The sequence below is a fragment of the Bombus vosnesenskii genome, unplaced genomic scaffold (genome assembly GCF_011952255.1).
Source record: "Bombus vosnesenskii isolate JDL3184/JDL3185 unplaced genomic scaffold, Bvos_JDL3184-5_v1.1 scf7180000013314, whole genome shotgun sequence".
NCBI lineage: Eukaryota > Metazoa > Arthropoda > Insecta > Hymenoptera > Apidae > Bombus > Bombus vosnesenskii.
In genome coordinates this window covers 4711238-4731757 of record NW_022882960.1, presented here as the reverse complement: position 1 = coordinate 4731757, position 20520 = coordinate 4711238, and the positions used below count along the sequence as shown (strand labels likewise).

General features: G+C 28.9%; 2 protein-coding genes and 1 non-coding gene across 8 annotated transcripts; 1 reads left to right on the top strand and 2 right to left on the bottom strand.

Moving 5' to 3' along the window:
• Window positions 1–6874: 6874 nt before the first annotated feature.
• On the bottom strand, window positions 6875–6947 carry Trnak-cuu. Its single transcript has one exon. It is a non-coding gene; the product is annotated as a tRNA-Lys (tRNA).
• A 576-nt stretch (window positions 6948–7523) lies between these two features.
• LOC117235023 (uncharacterized protein PF13_0277-like) lies at window positions 7524–14491 on the top strand. 2 transcript variants are annotated; one of them, XM_033496660.1, is made up of 5 exons: window positions 7524–7728; window positions 7950–8289; window positions 8368–8642; window positions 8713–8823; window positions 10255–14491. In XM_033496660.1, the coding sequence occupies exons 1-5, from the start codon at window positions 7680–7682 to the stop codon at window positions 13992–13994; spliced, it is 4515 nt and encodes a 1504-aa protein (XP_033352551.1). In that variant the 5' UTR covers window positions 7524–7679; the 3' UTR covers window positions 13995–14491. The 2 variants fall into 2 exon arrangements, with proteins under 2 accessions (XP_033352551.1, XP_033352550.1); XM_033496659.1 differs by having other exon boundaries at window positions 9007–14491.
• A 255-nt stretch (window positions 14492–14746) lies between these two features.
• LOC117235024 (RNA exonuclease 5) lies at window positions 14747–18812 on the bottom strand. Of its 5 annotated transcripts, none has more exons than XM_033496661.1 (10): window positions 18584–18812; window positions 17434–17609; window positions 17184–17368; window positions 16848–17094; window positions 16574–16772; window positions 16281–16506; window positions 16067–16211; window positions 15753–16003; window positions 15286–15679; window positions 14895–15188 (listed from the first exon to the last, which is right to left on the bottom strand). In XM_033496661.1, exons 2-10 carry the CDS (start codon window positions 17560–17562, stop codon window positions 14895–14897), a joined length of 2070 nt encoding a protein of 689 aa, XP_033352552.1. In that variant the 5' UTR covers window positions 17563–17609; window positions 18584–18812. The 5 variants fall into 5 exon arrangements, with proteins under 5 accessions (XP_033352554.1, XP_033352555.1, XP_033352557.1 ...); XM_033496662.1 differs by having other exon boundaries at window positions 17434–17569; XM_033496663.1 differs by lacking the exon at window positions 18584–18812 and having other exon boundaries at window positions 14747–15188; window positions 17434–17562.
• Between the last annotated feature and the right edge of the window lie 1708 nt (window positions 18813–20520).

Genomic DNA, 20520 nt, shown 5'->3' with positions numbered 1-20520 from the left:
AGTCTTTCAAACAACTCAATTCACAATGAATTGCTTCGCGAGAAATTAATTGAAAACGGTTTAAGGCTTCTCGATATGAAGTAAGAAAATGAATTTTATTTTCGTTTACTATTTCGATTAGGTAACGTACTAATAACAGAATATGTACAAAACACTCAAGGAAACTAGAACAAAGGACAAGAATAAACAAAGAACAATTATACATGATTATTTCAAGCAATATAATTATACCTGTTAACTCCAAGTAAGATATTTCGTAGAGAATTCGTTTCCTACAAAAACTTAAAGAACAATTGTAATACGAATTTTACAAAAAAAGTTCAAGTAACTGACATTAAACTAATGACATTTGTCTGTCTAAAAACAATTTTTTTCCCTAAAAGTAAGTTATACCGTTTCGAAGAATAAATTTGAATTAATTCTACCGTTGAAGTTGTTATAAATTTGTCTATATAACAAGTTGGAAATAAATGTGTGTTAACCGATTAACAAATCAAATTATCACATAGGATATTAATTTTTTAAGAAATCAATGATCGATTTTAAATAAATAAATATTAGTGCTAACGAGTGAGATCAATGGGAAAAGAAGTTCCCCTTTTCTTTTTCGAGGTGTTAATGACCCAGATAAGTGCCAGTGACTTCGAAGATGTAGAGCTCGTGGAAATAGAATTCCTAGCGTTGGCTCAATGTTGTTGGCCTAATATTTTTCAAACAACGCGAGGGACAAGGGAACCTGACGTACAGCAAATTCTTTCGAATTCCATTGAGCAAACGATAGGTCGACAGCAACGATTAGATTAGTGTTCTCATCGGTATAAATCAATTGTTCTGCCAAAAATGGGGCTAAAATTTGCGTTGAATCGACTCTTCGAGTTGCTGGCCTTCAACCTTGCGCCAATGCATCTACGATTAGAGTCAATGCACCTTTGTCAATGGGACGTAGAACGCTTATCGTAAAAAGGTACATACATACTTGTGTGTATATCAATATAGTTACTTTCAGTTTCGTTGAAAAAGTTTCGCAATTTCATATTTATCGTGTGTTCAAATTCCCGGATTTGTTTGGGTGATACTTTCATTTTGAGAATTGCGTAACGCAAGTTAAGTTAAGTTCAATTCTTATAAATCTTTTTCTTTCCGCCACATCATATTGTATCGAAATCATATTGTTTGCGAAAGTAGACTTGAATTAATTTTAGAATTAAAATTATTAGTCGATCTTTATATCGATAAATATTCATAAATTCTAAATAATTGCTTCGCCTACGGTTTATTTGATTTTAAAGAAACGAAATGAAAATTATTAAATTAAAAAATTACTGTCAGATCACGGATGTCTGTGCAAATTCTTATTTTTTAGAAACACAAGTAAAGAAAGAAACAAGAACCTCGAGCAAAGATTCGTTGCCCTCGTTAAAGAACCCTAAAGAGTATCATACTTTAATCATCTCATTATTTTTTGTATTTTGCATCTTTAGATTTCCCATAAATGTTTAAACATCCAATCTACTCGTTATCGATGTTTATAATATGTACGTGAAAAATTCCCAACGATTGTTTACTTTCCACATATATTTCATTTAACTGCTGTATCTTTCGTGTTTTCTTTCTGTTTTCCTTTTTCGTTTAATAGTCGTATTTCTTATCGTATAATATGTATAGAATCGATGTACTATGTGACATCAGTAGAAACAGATGGTTCGAAACTGTGAACAAAATACGAGTGGAGAACAGTGAAAGAGGAGAAGGAAATCGAGATACGAATACATGCGTGTAAGGAAATTGATTGATAAGGACAGCAACTTCCTGGACTTCCTTATGATTCATTCTGTGCATTACGTATATAATTTAGAAACCTAACAGTCTCCCACGGAAGTTTACTTTGGAATCTTGCTTCCTGTTTTCCTACGGTTTAGTGATCTGCTCAAAATATATTACGAATAAGTAACAATTTGCGAGAAAATTGAAAAATAAAATAAAAATAATTGAAAAATTACTCGTTCAATTCTATCGACAAAAGATTGCATTTGTAGCGTCATTCGTACATTACAATTTTTATAGTTAAAAAATGAGTTTGTATACATTAATAATCAAGATAATATATAGAATAACAATATTGCAATATTCTATAATTATATGAGTTTTCGTTAATTTATGTGTTTTTGATAAATAAACAATTATGTGTGTTAGGTCCTAAATATAGAATTAAAATTACCGCTAATCCAGGAACGTGGAGAACGCTCCCTTAGTCAATAGCAGCCTCTTTGATGTAATCGTTTGCCTTACACTGGCAATAATTCGATATTATCAGTATGATTACGATAAATGAGACTAGAATCCTATAAATTGAGTTGTACATACGTATATTTTATCTTGAAAATTTCTATTTTGCCAAATCGAAGAATATTCAAATATTATATACAAATATTATTACATTTATTGTTAAAAAATCTCTGTTCCGAAAGAGTTAACTGAAACAACGTTACAGTGACTGGTCCATGTTCCAACTCTCGCAACAGTGATACAAGAGGTTTATTAAAAGTCTTATCGAATTAACTTTAACTTGTCTAATATTTCTAAATCTTTTTTTATATTCTAGATATCAAGATATGCAAATGAAGAGTTGTTCTATAAAAATTGTTTGTTTTTTTGCGAACGTGTATCGTAAAAATGGGAAAGAACTATTGATCGAAGAATATGGGGACGTGTCTGACAGAATTAGGTCAAGGTACAAGATCCGGGGTTTAAAAGTTGTCCAGGGTCGATAGCATCCGCAGCGAAACGGAAGGCAGAAATAGTTGACCAGAACGTCACGTAGGGATCCCCCTAAGCCTTTAACCTTAATACGACGTTCTGGGTGAATTCGAGGGATCAAGAGTGCAGCAGCCTATTCTAAATTATATCGGATGAAAGCGATACAAAATAGAGTAAAATAAATAAACAGCAATTTATCTGTAATTGTAGCAGGATATATATGGTTGTTCGAAATTAAAGGAAAGAATGAAGCCTCTTGAGAGAGATTTTTTTTTAGAATGAACGCGATAATGTAACAATACGGACAATGATGCGCTTCAATTTTAGAAAATAAATTAAACGTAATTTTTAATATAAATCGCGCGATTCCACCAACAACGGTATCGTAAGTTTCAATAGATCTGAGAAAAATTATAAAAATTATAGCAGTTAATTTAGGATGTATTGTCCCATTACTCTCTAAACTCTGAAGAATTAAAATTAAATTTTCAGTATAAATCGCGTAGTTCCATCAACAACGGTATCGTAAGTTTCAATAGATCTGAGAAAAATTATAAAAATTATAGCAGTTAATTTAGGATGTATTGTCCCATTACTCTCTAAACTCTGAAGAATTAAAATTAAATTTTTAATATAAATCGTGTTTCAATAGATCTGAGAAAAATTATAAAAATTATAGCAGTTAATTTAGGATGTATTGTCCCATTACTCTCTAAACTCTGAAGAATTAAAATTAAATTTTCGGTAGTTCGTATCGTAAGTTTCAATAGATCTGAGAAAAATTATAAAAATTATAGCAGTTAATTTAGGATGTATTGTCATCTGACGATAAACTAAGAATAGATCATTAAATTATAGCAGTTAATTTAGGATGTATTGTCTCATTACTCTCTAAACTCTGAAGAATTAAATTGTAAAAGATACGAAGAAAATTTGCTGTCGCTTCCTCATTTTCTCATGAGATTACGATATGAAGAAGAAACATAAAGGTAAAATCATAAAAATCATAAGAAAGAAGAGAGGCATAAGAAACATATAGGAAAGCTATTAGCAGAAGTCTGTCGTTAACTATATTTATACTTTTATTGACATCTTCGTTTTTATGGCATTATATGGCCAAAGAGATGCAATGGAAGATAAACGAAGAAGAAAATATACTTTTTAATATTAGGTCATTTACAAAGGAAGCATACGCTTGTTTTCCTGAATAAGTGAATTTATACCTCAGCATGAGAGAAATGAGAAAAATTGATATTATTAAAATAAATCTGAAACTGATTTAATAACGTATTAAATATTTTCATAAGCTTCGAACATTAAATATCTTCATGGAAGAAATTGTATTGATAAAAATTTCTTAAAAAGGCAACATATATATTTTTTTAATTTATTCTATAATCTGTAAATTTTCTGCTAACTTTTATGTTGATATTTAATTTATTATGTAAGCGTAAAATATTTCTTAGGCTGACTCTGTCGTTTGTGTTTTCAAAACACAACAAAAAAAATTGTTTTCGGTAAATCTCGAGATTATTTATCAATTCTCTGCAAGAAATCTTGACTGACGAGCGTATCAAATTTGTTCCTAAACATAATTTTTGTAAGTTCGCGCAATAGGATTTCAGGCACCTTCCTTCCCTTTCTTCTTTTTCTTTTTTTTTTTTTTTTTTTTTTTTTGTTGCATTCAAGGCTAATTTGACTGGACTGTACGCTATGCCGAAGTATCTTATATAGTATACTGTATATGCCAAGTATACTATATATACCAAGTATACTATACAAAAAACAGGATAACCGACAAAGAATGACATTACCTCATATACCTCATGGACGAGGCAACGAGCCCCTTGCATTTCTGTAGCAGAGTCATTCCTTTTCGTGACGGCGAACACGCTGTATCGTTGAATTCTAAGGTTGGCTGAACGTTTTAAAATAACGTCAATACAGCCGATGTTTTGTTGCGTAATCGAGATATAGATATTTTTAAAACGTGTCTCTTACAGTTATTTAATGTATTATTTTTATATTAACATTTCATTTAAGATTTATAAATTTTCTCACTAAAGAAATATCATGCGTCGAAGAAACGAAAATAAGTCTATTTTTCCGATCTATTTTTTATTTTATTATATCATATTTTTCAATGTATTATATTATTCCAATGTTTTGCTACACGATTTTTCACGTGTCTTAATATATTGTAACACGAGCTATCGATTGTAAATCCCAATATTTTGTCAATATAAGCTTACAGGTTTAAAAACCTGATATTTCGCAACGTGAGATGATTCGTATTTATATTTGGCGATAAAGAATCAAAGATAAAGAGGTCTCACGCTCCCTAAGTAGTGAAGCATTGAGAAGAGTCAGACGCGCAAACACGATCGTAAACACAAAACACAGCATAATAATCAATGGCCTATCTGGACGTTAGAAGTACAATATTAATATTTTTGTAACTAGTATTTCGTAAATAATATTTTAAATTATGCTGTTCCATAGATATATTATCAATATTATTGGCGAACATTTTTGAAATTTTCTTATATTTTTTTAGGAATTATAACACTGATATAATAAAATAAAATGAAATTACTGGAAATAAAAATAAATAAGTATTGGTCAATTTTTCTCGTATTGCATGATTTAGAGTTTAGTTTAAATTAAGTGATATGTATGTATAATATTATTTTTATATAGGTATAATATTCTTGATTTACGTTATCCTATTGAAATTATTACTGCAGAATCGTAAGAATTAAGACGTATTTTTTCATATATATATTGGAATTATTAATTAACAAATAGAATAACCGAAAAATGTTCATAACGTGTAATAAGAACAGTGGCTCTTTGAATTCTATAATCGATCGCTTTTTAATATTAATATAAGTACATTTAGAAAACTGCTGTAGTAATTGATAACTCGAAGTATTGTAGCATTGATAACTCGAAAAACATTCATTTGATTAATATTCCTTCGCTAAGAATTAATTACTAGATTGCGTTGTAATATGTCTGGTACCAACAATAAATATTTTATGCAGACTCACATTTTTATAAACGCAATTAATGCAATGGAACCTAAATTTATTCGCCTGTATATATTATAATGAATATTATAAGTTATAAAATAATATACCCACGTGTCCCACTAAATATTATAATATGGTTTATCTTCGATATTTTATACGTTTCTCTATATTATATGCTTCCTATACACGTTTCCACATTTAAATTTGCCATAAATCCACGAATACTTACTAATTACATTAAATTGCTTATAATATCGATTTACCTGTAAGTTCCACGATAAAATGCATTTTCCAATCTCTCAAGTAAATTCGCTTATGTGCATTTACCTATATTGCTAAAATATGATCTAAATGCTATTAAAAAGACACTACATATATTTTTTTATTTTTATCTCTATCACGTTTTTACTTGAACTCAGCTCTTCAAAGTTCACAGGTAAAAAATTCAGTTCTACGCATACGTCAGTCACGCAACGCACAATTTTGGACACTATTTTGTTCTACATTCACCAAAGTATTTCAACTGAAATGATTTTTCTTTTTCAAAATATCCCGAATCAGATCAACTTGTAAATATTTATATGTTGATACCCCGTGTAAATTATTGAAGAAGATAAATCATGTGAATCACTATTGTTACAAGTCTGATTTCTTCATGATATACGCACTTTTCGATAATGCATTTTTTTAGCTCGAAGTGGACGATCCAGCTATTATTGATGGTGATCAACCACGCAAAAAAGGACTAAATAAATTGCTGTAGAAACGTGTTCTTTTTTGCAGTAACGTCCTTGTAGGCATTATATATTTGAGATGATTTGTCATGCATACTAATGTACAGTTCGCCTTTCATCAAGGATATGTGTTTGCTTGAAAATAAATGATGAGAACAGGTTATAATCACAGAAAGTAACACTAAGAAACGTAAAAACGAAGTTGAGAAAATAAAGAAATGTTGAGACACTAGAAAATAGGTGCACATTTTATATATAATACTATATATGGGTTACAGAATGTGTATAAATTGCAACGTGATGATATTGAAAATAATTTTAAAAAAGATAAAGAGAAGAAAAAATATCCGCCCAACGTGGGGCTCGAACCCACGACCCTGAGATTAAGAGTCTCATGCTCTACCGACTGAGCTAGCCGGGCTTGGTACTACATAATTTAAAGAAACATATATTTGAATAATTTAAAATATAACTTATACAAATAAATCTATTAAATAAATATATAAAGATTAATAATTTATGCATTAATATAAACGAATTAATACAAAACGAATAGCAATATTACGAACACATGTGATTTCTTTCGCTAAAACATGCATTTCTACTGTAAAATTATTTGTTATTACTGATAAATATTGATTTCAAGCAAATCATTATTTTATGTAAATCTAGATAGTATTAAAACTAAACTTACAGAAGAATATTTCCTACTCTCTGGTTGCATTATCGGTGTTGCACTGATTTACATATTTCCTTTATTAATTTCCCGCACTTTTCACAATGGTTACGAATTAATTTTTATGTTAAAAAACTATAAGTTTTATTACTTCGAGTAGAACAATACAAATAATAAAGAAATAATAAAAATGTGCACTTTTTTATATAAACAATATTATCTTTTGATTGTTTAAATTACCTAAAAGAGATTTCTTTTAACGGATTTATTGAAGAAATTGAAATATCGCTGAATTTTGTCACTTGGTGGCTCTGAGTGCATTTTCTACAACGGACGATCCGCGCGCAATGTGGTGAAGGTTGAGTGTGTCGTCAGTTTAAATTCAGAGAATAAACACGTGTTAATACGTAACCCCTTATTGATTACTATCTTTTTTATACGACTTATTGTTGGTATATAGTGTAAACAGTAAAAAAAATGTCGCGTCTTATAAAGGAATCAGATGAAGAAATAGATGTGAAACCTGGTTTGTATTTTTCATTTTTTGGTTTCTATGCGCACGCGGTTCACTCAGTTGCTGAATCTAACGGTCGATTCGAAGTTGTATGTTGTACTTTTATCAATTTAACAACGTAATATACAGTCTGTGTAAACGTTATTTCAAGTCATCTTGGAGTAAATAATTGATATCTCACGAAATTTGATTGTATTACTATATTTTTCTTTATCTTCCCTTTAAAATATAAGGTCGCAAAACCCGTGCCAATATCGAGGTAATATCGGCTGATTCTCCACTTCGTCGCAGCTCCCGAATTAAGCCAAACGTTAAACAAAATGAATCTTCGCCCGAATCGCCTTTAAGCGACTCGAGCATCGTTAGCACTACACAAACTTCTAGAATCACAAGGCAACGAGCCAGTGCTATGGACAATTCTGCTATCAATGAAACTCGACGAACTTTACGTTCTAGAATAAGTTCTATATCCTCAGATGTTAACGAAATCCCAGAATCAGATGTTGGCACACCGACAAAGAAAGCTAGAAATAACACTTCCAATGATAGTAATAAAACAAATACTCGAAAAAGGTATCTGTAATGATTAATGATTAATTTATATGTATGAATTTTTGTTTTATGTTTGTTTTGTATATACCTATTGTTTAGTAAACGTTTTACAAGAGCCGGTTCAGAAGCAAAATCTCCACAACCAGCATCGAGACTTGTTAAACGTAATGTAAGAGCTAGTTCCGTGGGGCCCGAAGCTAATACGCCAAATAAACAACAGTACAGTGAATTAGTCAATACACCTATTAAGACAAGAAGACGAACTTCGGTACTAATGTCAGAACCAGTAGTAGAAGAAAAAGGAGAATATATGAAGTATCCAGTGGTGACATTAGATCGCACATTACCTGATCTTATTGAAATTAGAGAATCAGGTATATTATATTTTGAAAATATATTTAAATTAAAAAAATTTTAATTCTGTAATTCCATATGGAATTGTAGGTGCAGAAAATTCCCCTAAGACATCATCGAAAAACGAATCATTGCCAACTTTGAAAAACAAACTCAATACAAGTCGTAACAGTATAAATGAAAAACATTCAGAAGATGATGGTAAGTTTAATTTATTGTTATACTTCAGTATTCTATATTAATTGCAATCAGATTGCAATCTATTACAAAAATAGTTCTTTATCTGTATAAAATTCGACAAAATTATATAACTAAAAAGTTCTAGAATAACATTTCTTAATAAAAATTAATATAAGAACTAACTGATATTTACATTTACAACAGTTAAGGGACCACACAACGACCCTCCAGAAAATGTTTCTTCAAATAAATTTGAAGATATTGAAAAGGATGTATTTACTGATAAGAAAATATCAGATAAAAATATACTAGAAAGTAGCAAAACACTGCCTGTAGATAATACAAATGAAGCAGAATCCTTAATAGATAATGAATCTAAAATACTTCCACAAAATAAAGATGAAAACACATTTATTGAAGATTTAAATAATCCAATGGAAAAACATGATGGTCATAATAATAAAGAGAATCTTACAACAAATATTGTTACTGACTTACAGGATATAAAGAATGCAATTTCTAATACACAACAAAGTCCGAAACACGTATCTATAAATAATTTGAATGCAAATGTGTCAACCGAAGAAAAATGCAAATATCCTTGCGTTGAAACAAGTGTATCGCCAAAACGTCGTCATTCTAAACAATCATTAGAAATGGCAAATGAAAATGTTTCTATGAAAGAAGTTAATGCTGGTGTAATTAGTAATTTACCAACTGAAGGTCTGGATATTTCAATGAATGAAGAAGACAATTCTAATAATATGCAAAACTTAGTAGTAGGTACAAAAACAGAATCAGTCATTGGAAGTTCATATAGTGAAAGTTTAGATAAAAATGGTCCTACACAAGTAGTATTTACAAATGCAAGTTCAAACGATAATGTTGAAAGTATGGAGCTTGCAGAAGATATAAATACAGTAGATGATAATAAATCTACAGAAATTGGTATTGAATTGAATGTAGAATCAAAGAAAGCTTACGTTCATGCAAGTAATGCAAATGTAAGCATCGAAATAGATGTTTCAAATACAAAGGAAAATATAAATGAAAATGAAGAATCTGAACAAAATGATATAAATCAATGTATAACTGATGATCAGTATGACACGAAAAGTAAAAGTGATAACTTAAATACGTCAGAAAATGTGCATGAAAATGATGACATAAGTTGTATAAAGTTGATTTTATCTCCTAAATTAAGTAATATAGATTCGTCAAATTTAGTGGATGTGAAATCAGTTTCAGATACTCAACATTTAACTATTTCAAAGCATGAGGATGTACCTTGTTTAAAAAACATAAGTGAAACAAATAATTTATCTCCTAATACGAGCAATTTGTTAAAATCCTCGGATGCTCATATGAGCATAGAGGATTCTACATTAATTAATATGAATGAAGCTAATGTAACTAATGTGATTAAAAGTAGTGACTCTTCCATTGTTACAGAGACTGCTGCTGAATTTGTTGAAGAAGCACCAGAAAGAGGAGAACAGTCAAAGAAAGTTTCTGTACTGGATGATTCTACTGATCCTTTAAAATTGAAGAAACAATATCAAAACAAATTAGAATCAAATGAAAAACATACAAACACTATCCAAGTGACCTCTGAAGAATGTCAAGAAAATATAAAAGCTGATGATAACGATTCTGATACTAGTGTGTCACATACATTTCAAGATATCTCAGCCAGTGAATGGAAAGAAAAGAATAATGATATGGACAAAAATTCTATACATTCAAAGACAACTGAAAATGAAAGTGAAGCCGAATGTGATCTTGTTTTAGTCGATAGAGAGGCATGGTTAGCCGCGGAAAATTTAAAAACAAACAAGGAGAAAATATCTTTTGATTATGATTCAGATGATACCGTTATATTAAAAGTACATTCAGATTCTATGAAAGCAAAAAATGAAAATAATTTAATGGATATATCACAAGATGAATGTAAATTAAATGATAGTAAGGATAAATCTCCCAAAGGAAAAAAACGGAAGAACACGAAACAAAACGAAAATAACGATGAAGAAGAAAATAGAAATGCAGTAGAAGATACAAAAAATATTACAAAAGATGTAGAAATATCAATTAATGTTGGTGAGAATACGTCTACGACGAAAGATAGTAATAAATACTCTACTTCTAACAGTAATATGTCCCTCCGGAAATCGTTAAAAAATAACAGTTTATCTGAATCATATGAGACAATTGAAGGGGAAGAAAATGTATCATTAAATAAAAGTAAATTGTCTGAAGATGTCCCAAAAGGACGAAAATCTCTTAATAAGTCAGTACAAGGGGCAAATAGACTTGAAGAATCTAATGCAGCTGAAACTGTAAATAAACTGAAATCTTTAAATAAATCTAATTGTAATGAAAATACAGTTACATCTGCTAAGAAAAATGGGACAAATCAGTCGTTAAATACTTCAAAGGAAAAGATGAAACCACAACAGTTAGATGAAAATTCGGAAGAGTCTGACTATGATTTAAAAAAAGTTCGCGAAAAGCAAAACAGTGCAACAAAGAAAAAATTGAACAGAAATTTTTCGACAATAGCAAACATGGGATCCGATTCTAATGAAACTCAAAATTCCGATGATTCACAAAATAAATTGGAAATACCTAAGTTTTTATTTTGCGGGACAAGCGATAGTAACAACGACAATGATAATGAATCTAATAGCACTATAGATTCTGATGTCCAAAAAGAATATAATTTTTATGGTAAAGATGTTGCAAAGTTTTCTGATGATGATGTACCAGGAGATGAATGTAGAGCATCAGAAACAGAATCATCAGACCCAGATGATAATGGGTCAGATCTTGCAGATTTTGTAGTTGATGATGATGAAATTGAAGATGAAGAAGAAGATGAAAGTGAGGAGAATAAAGATGAGAGTATTGAAAATGATAAATTACAAAATGAGGAGCAGACTAAAGAAGATCAGAGAGATGATGAAGAAGAGATAGGACAAGAAACAATTCAGAAAGAACAACATGAAAATGATAAAGAAAATATCGCTGAAAAAAATGTAAGTAAGGAGACAGATGCTTCTAATGAAGAAAAAAATACATCAAGAAAATCTGGTGATTTAAGTATGTCTCAAACCATTAGAAGTGACAAGAAAAAGAAGAAGAATCTTAAAACAGATAGATCCCAGATAAAAGAAAATGAAAAGGGAGATAATTACCCTGATTTATCTTTTGAAACAAAAAGAAAGAAACAAAAGCGAAACTCTACAGAATTTACAGTTAAAAGTGTAGAACAGTCATTAAATGACTCCCAATTAATATTTGATACAAAAGTATTAAAACTTCGTAAATCAATGGAATGTAGTACTCCCAAAATAAGTATATCTAAACAAGAGAAACTTAATGTCAAAACCTGTGGTGCTGAAGAAAATGACTCCCTTGATGAGGAAAATGACAAAGACTTGACATTAAAGGAAGAACAAAATGTAAAGAAATTAAGAAGCATAAAAAACAATGAAACTCTCATGCATAGAAGTCTTCCATCTGAATTAACTGACTTAACAACAAAAACAAATCTTTCAAGACCAATGTCATCTAAAGTACCAGAATTAAACAAATCAACAATAGTTTTAGGGAATGAAACACCTACAACAAAGTACTTAAGACAAATGAAATTAAATGAAAGTGCACCAATATTAAATGCTAATTTTAAAAAATTAACAAATACTAGTAATAGTAATGAACAGAATGACCAAGGTGAAGAAGAAAATGAAAACAATGATGAACAAAGCACAAAAGCAGCACCAAGTCCAAATGATTCATTAAAGAAAAAGCTGCTTAAAGTAGCAGAGAACATATTAGAAAGTGATCGTCAAAAGAAACGTAAAAAACGAAAGCAACCAATAGTTGAAAAAGTTACTAAGTCTACTTTATCTGAAACTGATTTCCCAGAAAATAATGATTCAAAATTACTAAAGACAACTAAACAATTTGTTCCCACTAGCAATTTTGACAACAATGATGAAACAGAAAAGGAAAATAAGAAAAAAAGGAAGAAGAAGAAGAAAAGAAATAATACCGATGTGCAAATGCAAGAAGAATCAGATGAACAAGTTACTGAAATAAAATCAGAAAGTCAAGATGAAAAAATACATAACGAAATAAAGAAGAAGAAGAAAAAAGAGAAAAAAGTTCGAGATGTTCAAGACGTTCAAGATTCGACAAATGAAAAGACTAAAATGATAAAGAAAAAGAAGAAAAAGGTTTCAGTCGTTTTATCAGGTGACGATATTCCAAACGAGCAACTGCTTAAGAACAAGCAGAAATTATTAGCAAAAGATACTGTTTTGCAAGAGAAAAAAGCATTGCTTGAAAAGTTGCCTAAGAAAAAAAGGGAATTATTGTCAGAAGATGATGCTTTGCAATATGAAGAAGTTCCACCTAAAAAGGTTCCTAAGAAAAAGCAGAAATTATCAAGTGATGTTTCAGATCAGGAGGAAAACACTTCAGTTCAAAAATCATCAAAGAAAAAGCAAAAGCAATTATTAGAAGGTGTGAAGACAGATAATATAAAATATACTGTAGCATCTAATAAAACACAACAGTTTTACAATGCAGTATCAGATTCTGATGAGGGACCAGAAATGATTACATTCTCTAAAGCTCGAGATGAAGCGTTAAAAGATTTAAAACGTACTGCTGATAATATTAAAGCCAACAAAGAAGCGAGAAAAAAGAAACAAAGAGAACACAATGAAAAGATGCAAAAACAAAAAGAAATTAAGATTAAACAATCGAAATCCAAAAATCAGGTAACAGAATTTAGTAAAACGGACATACAAGAAAAAGGTATTAAAAAGCTTCCGGATTACGTTGTTAAAAATTTATCGGATGTTCCATTAAAATCATCAAAAAAGAGAAAATTATCAGAAGAAAAATCTTCCCTATCTCCAATGTGCAGTTTCAAACCTAAAAAGATGAAGAATATGTACATAGAAGATGATATTACTCTACCAAGTTGTGCTGGAAATACAACTGAATTTAGTGTCGTCGATATTGAAACAATTAAAAAGAAAAAAAAAGCTCCAATAGCGGGTTTATTCCGAGAAAAAATGCTTGCTAGGAATCCACGACAACATATTTCTGCTTATTTAACATATTTGCAAAAGCAAAAGTCATCGGATAAAGGAAAGTTTTATGATAAGCCATACTAAACTTTTAATTGATATTCCACGTTATATGATCTGTAGGCATTATAGAATAGTTTCAAGTATTAGTTATTAAAGCGATCTTTTTTGTTTACAATGCAATTTGGATAAAAATGATTAATACATTGCTTACTATTTCCAGAATTATCTTAATAATACTGATTATTCTAATGCTTACATATTCGCTTTTTTATTGTAATTTCGAAAAATTGAAAGATACTAAACTAAAAGTCGTTTTACTTTTGGTTTTAATAATTATGGTTATTTTTCATCTTGTAATTTATTGTTAGTATAAAATAATGTACCATATATTTTTTAATATAAAGTGCGATTATATTTTAGTCAAAATCATATTTTTATTGGTAAAATGTCCAAGTATAAAGCATCCGTATTAAACTTTGCTTGCTTCATTATAGCTAATTCGCTCTATATGGTAAATTAAGATGTAGTATAAAAATAAAACAATATAGATATTCGTTTTTGTTCATAACTCCTAACTTTATCATGTTTATTAGTGTTACATTTTTCAAATAACCCCTATTCTGTATGATAATATATCGTCTTTATAGAAACAAATTTTTAATATTTAAGATGAAAATAACGAAAATCAATCTAATTAAATTCGATATTCTCTTTAATTTCTTGTCCATTTCGTAAATGTATGTGCTATATCCAATAGAACTTATATATATATTATAAAGATTTTTATTAAATTTACAAGGAATAAAAAAGTTTATTAATAATACAATATTTGTACATTTTTATAAAATAATTATCGAATGGAAATTAGTCGGTACGAGACTTTTCTAGTTTGTCATACATTTCTTTACAATTCATATTACTAGAAAGATAGTTCTTTAATAATTTCCTTTTAAATTAGTATACAAATGATAAATTTTTTTATTTTTAAGTGCGTATTGTATAATCTTCAGGTATTTCTCTCTTCAGATTCAAAAAACAAGCACCATTTGCTGCATTATTTTCTCCCGCAAATATAACACATGCTAAACCATTCACTGCCATATGCTGCCATAATTTATGTACCCATTTATTTACAGTGCGGAACGTCTTTTCTATTTTATCACTTTTTAATTTTTCTTGTCCTATCCTAACATGACATAAAGTAAAGGCATGTTCCATGACTATTTGTGTAGCTCGCAGGACGGCTTGTTTATTATTGTCTGCCACTACAAGACGTACCTGTAATAACAATAAAATTGTGATAATACGAATAGTAGACATTAATAATTCGAATAATCGATTCCTTAATAATTCAATTTATGGTTGAGGCACACACTTGATCGTTTTTGTCGAAATTTTCATCATCCATAATGTTGATAGAAGAAGTTAAATATCTAGAATATTCGTTCATAACTTCTCCATTACCCACAATGGCAGCAGTTTTTTGATCCTTCGTTACATGTTTGAAAATTGATGTAGCATACTTCCGTATTTCAATTTTTAATGATTGCTGATTATCTGTCCTTTTCTCTGGTTTCATTTTCAATATTTCCATGTTGCAACGACCAAGTAACACAGCATCTCCATAATCCACACTATTTGCTAATTTTAATTGCACTAATTTCATAGAAGCCTGTGAATCTTGAGTTGAACAATGACCAGAACTACTTTCTTGTATTCTTTCACCAAGAAATTCCCTTGCTAAAATTTGTAACTTTGTCTTTCGATATCTGTAATTAAATATTTGCATAGGAAAATTTTTGTGGGAATATAACTGTTATATAAAGAAAATAAGTCGTGCACCTGTCACCAGTAATATTGAAAATAACAGATGTATCAATAATGTATGGATGCATCATTTTTAATGTATGAAGATCAGAATTTAAACTTTGTCCTACTAGAATTGCATCTGCGGGAAGTAACTTTCGTAACGTTTGTTGAACATCAGACAACGTAGTTGTGACACCTTCCAACATTTCTTTTGTTATACCACTGAATTGAGTAAGATAATCAACGATACGATTATCTGGTTTTACCAGACTATCATAAATAACCTGTGACAAGAATTTAATAGAATTTGGATACCCTCCTCATAATAATTTTGAAATTGAACTTACATTCATACTTTCATCCACGAGAGATATTCTCGTTAATTCCAATTCTCCAATAGTTGTTTTACACATTTCACAGTCTAGACCAAACATTGGAGATTTTTCATTAGCTTCTACATAAACATCCTTTGTCATTATGTAATTTCCGTATCTAAACATAAAATATTTATTTATTTAATGTATAAATTTAATTCGGAATATTTTTATTATTGGTACTAACTTTTTTGCTAGTTCACCCTTTAATGGGACAGGATAATTTTCTTCTACCATTTGACATAAAGATAGAAGTAATAGTGTACGGGGGAATTTATCAGTCTTTGGGAGGCCATATTCTGTTTTAAACTTTTCCGCATTTGTTGATGGATCTCTATGCATTGGGAAAACAGTCAGTAATAATTTTATTACATCGCTGTTATTTTGTAATGCAGCCTCTAATGATCCATATTCTAGAAAATTATACATCATGTATGCTTGTTACATATTATAACAAATAGTATTTTAAAATGTACATACGTTTAAGTAATTTATCGCTTTGCATCCCGGTTATGGGAACAGCTGCAAGATCCTCTATTACAGACCCTCCATATGCTGTAGGTGTTACAACTTCTACTCTATGTTCCAACTTTGATGTTATATGTGGAAACATACTTTCATAAGCCATAAAATGATACAGGGAAAGCCCTTCAACAACAAGAACCACAGTGTGTGTGACCTTTTTAAAAAATGTTTAATGTTTAACGATATTTCAGAAATTTTTAATATTATATATGTTCAATATTTATATTACCCTATTATATTTTTCAAGGTGACACCATCTTGCTGGCACATAGGGTGAGTGATGACCATGTAATGAATACAATAATAAATGTTGTATATCACTAAGAAAAATAGGAATCCTGTTTTCACTTTTAACATTAATAGTTAAGCTAGCACTTTCACCAGCTACTTTTAAATGAAATCGAGGTATTATTTTAAGTCTCTTTTTACGTTCTCTTAATTCCTGTTTCAATTTTAGATACTCATCTCCACTTAATCTGTATTGCCAAATAAAAATAATTTATATTATTATATATCACACTAAATATATATATATATATATACAAACATTTTACAGTATACAAACCTAGGCTTTTTGTTAGCAAGTGTATTTGATTCTTCTATACCTCCTACATTTTCTTTTTTAGTAGAATCTTCCAAAAGAGTTTCTTTTAAATCTTCATTACATGGACGTTTACGTGTGACATTATCTTCCATGGAGACTTCACTGCTGTCTGTATCATTTGCATTTGACTGATCTGCTTCTATAGACTAAAATAATATTTATCATATGAACTTCACAACAAAAATATTATAACTCAGTCAAGTATACTAACAGCTTTCTTAAGAGCAAGCATTTTAGCTTCTCTATCTTTATCATTTAATTTAGTTATTTCCAGAAGTGCAGCCATCTTCTTTTTCTTTTTTTCTATTCTTTGTAATTGTTTTGTTGTTAAATTCTTCATAATATTTCTTTTTGTTGTATTTTTTGAAAAAGATTAAAGTTAAGTACCTTAAAAAGACAAGTAACAAAAACTTTGATGTAAATTTATAATTCAAATAGACTGTCAGTTTATTTTCCCACATTTTAGATATTAATAAAAGAAATTTTCATGGTTCATATAAAATAGTTTCAAATTTAATAAGGAAAAAATAATACGAATATAAATTTAGTGGCACACATATTTTTAAATAAAACCTATAAATTATAATAGAAGTCTATACATAAGATATAATAAATGATGGACTTAAAACTGTATTTCATAGTATACATTTTTTTGACAAAGTAAATGTATACATGAGGTTATATGTGAAACTTAGCTTTGATATTAAAATTGGATATTAAAAATGAATTGTCAATTAGAATTACCTGAAAATTGAATTAAAGGGAAAAATATTTGTCTGTTATACAATGTTAAAGAAATGTTGTACATTTCTATACAAGAAATGTAGATATGAGGGCTGGATATAACCCTTGACAAATAAATACATTTGTTCATATAAAAATTCAGAAACAGAGTTCTTGAATTTCATGTGAAAAGGTTTACACAATAATCTTTCAATTTGATATTCACTATAAGAATGTATCTATAATAAGTTTTATCGTTTTCCTCCCCATTACTTGGTTACCATCCATTGTTAAATACTAAAATTGCCACTTGATAAATGGCACAGCATATGTTTTATAGAAGTATATAAAATATACATTAAGTAGTAAGTACAAAACTGCTTGATTTATTTTAATGACACAGAACGATAGATGTATTTAAATGAGGAAATACAAACATAAACTTTGATGGTCTGCATAATTGTTTGTTTATTTATTTCATGCAATTTTTTCAAATCGTTTACGTGATAAAAAAACAAATTAGTAGAATGAACTTTTGAACAAAGGCAAAAATTATTATTATAAAATCTATAGCAAGTAATTCACGTTTTGTTTACATTTAATTAATATTGGTTATAACGAATAAAAAGAAATAATACCATGACTGATTATGAGTAAGGTTATGTCTTCACTGTCTTTGCTTCTCAGAAAGGTGACAATATTAACACATATAATCCATATAGTACACACACAACTTATAGTTTGATATTCTTGATTAATTCGAAAATGAATATAACTTAGAAAGTTTGATGTTTCATCAACCATAAATGTGGAAACATTAAAGAATACATGTTACTCTTCTATTGTGTAACATATCATCGCTAGAGGTCAGCATGCAATAATTACAGCAAAATTATATTTATTAATGGAGTCTGGTATTAATGAATTGAATGAATTGGATGAATTGAGAAATATTATGTATATAAATTTAATATATTCTTAAAAATTTTGATAATCTTAAAATAAAATACTTTTATAAAAAAAGCCGTTTGCTTTTAAGGAATACGAGTAAGTTTTATTTTGTTTTCATTTTCCTTGATACTATTGGTGATTTTATAAAAATTTCTATTTTTTAAAATAAGAAATATATAGTAAAAAGATTATTATAAAGTGCTATACTAATATTTGTATGGAAAACTTATTAACTTAAGAATGTTCTCTGTTACAAAAATAATATTTTTTATATTGTAATATGATTGGATAAAATTTTGTATACAAACGATAATAATTTTGAAACTTTTTATTCTTGACCTTGTTTTTTGTTTGAAAAATATATTTCTAGTTCATGTGCTAAATTATATGCTTTGAATCGTGCATAAGAAACAAGTGTCCCTTTCTCCAATCAGGAACGTAATAGTAAGCATAGTACGTATATAAAAATTATACTGAATTTTTACTTCTGTTTCTCGTTGCGGTCTAATTTTTATTTAATATTATGTAAATTACAATACGAATACTTTTTATTATACTATATTAAATGACCAATCTAATTTTTCAATGTATGTGAAAAATTTAAGAATATCAATAAATATCAATAAATATGAAAGTATGTAAATAAATTTAATAAGAAATATAGAATTATTAAAAATGACGCAATTAATAAAATAATATAAAATCATAAATGCCAAATAAATAAAAAACATCTCATCTATCATTAAAATTTGCAAATATTTTATTAGAAAATTCTGAACCATATAATTAAACTTAATTTTAACACATTGCATATATTTTATTTGATAAATAAAATTTAACAAATCGATTTTAATCGTAGATCTAATACAGATCGATGCATCGATGTCGAGAAAGATCATAGGTACGCTACTGTCAGAGAAAGCGAGTATTCACGACAGTGACACAAACATCCACTTAAGATACATTATGTGTATATACAGAGAAGATCAAAAGATTCTAAGCGTGTACGATTATGCGCTTTATGCATCGGTGTGCAGTCCCCACCCGCACGGTGAAAACATATTTTTCCTTTGAATCTATTTCTTTCTTCACGAAGTAGCTCGCGGTGCATTAGTGTAAAATGCTTTTCTATACTGGGTGTCTGATATTTTTCCTAGTAAATCATGGCAGCTTAGTTTACCCGTAACTTAGTTCAAATATTTTTAAATATATATTAATTAATTAATAATTACCTTAATTTATTCATCTTATTTATTCAAATGGTTCAAATAAATAGAGCAGATTTAAGACCATTTTATTGATGATTAGCTTTAATCGATGATAATAATTACCGAAGCAATCGGATATATCGAATATATCGATATCGCTTCAAATTATCGACATTTAATGACTCTATTATGTCTATTTCTGTATTAAATTCATTAAATAGTGAAATTTGTGAATTATTATAAAGGCGCAAATATTGCTAGAAAATTATTAGCCATAATTTTAAGTAATAAAATGTTGCTTAAAACTGTTACGGTGTTTTTACATTAAAGAAAAGTAGTTGATAGCTGAGTTTAATAGAGCATACCAACTCTTCGATTTCTAATGAATCGAACTGAATAACAATGTATTATCAATG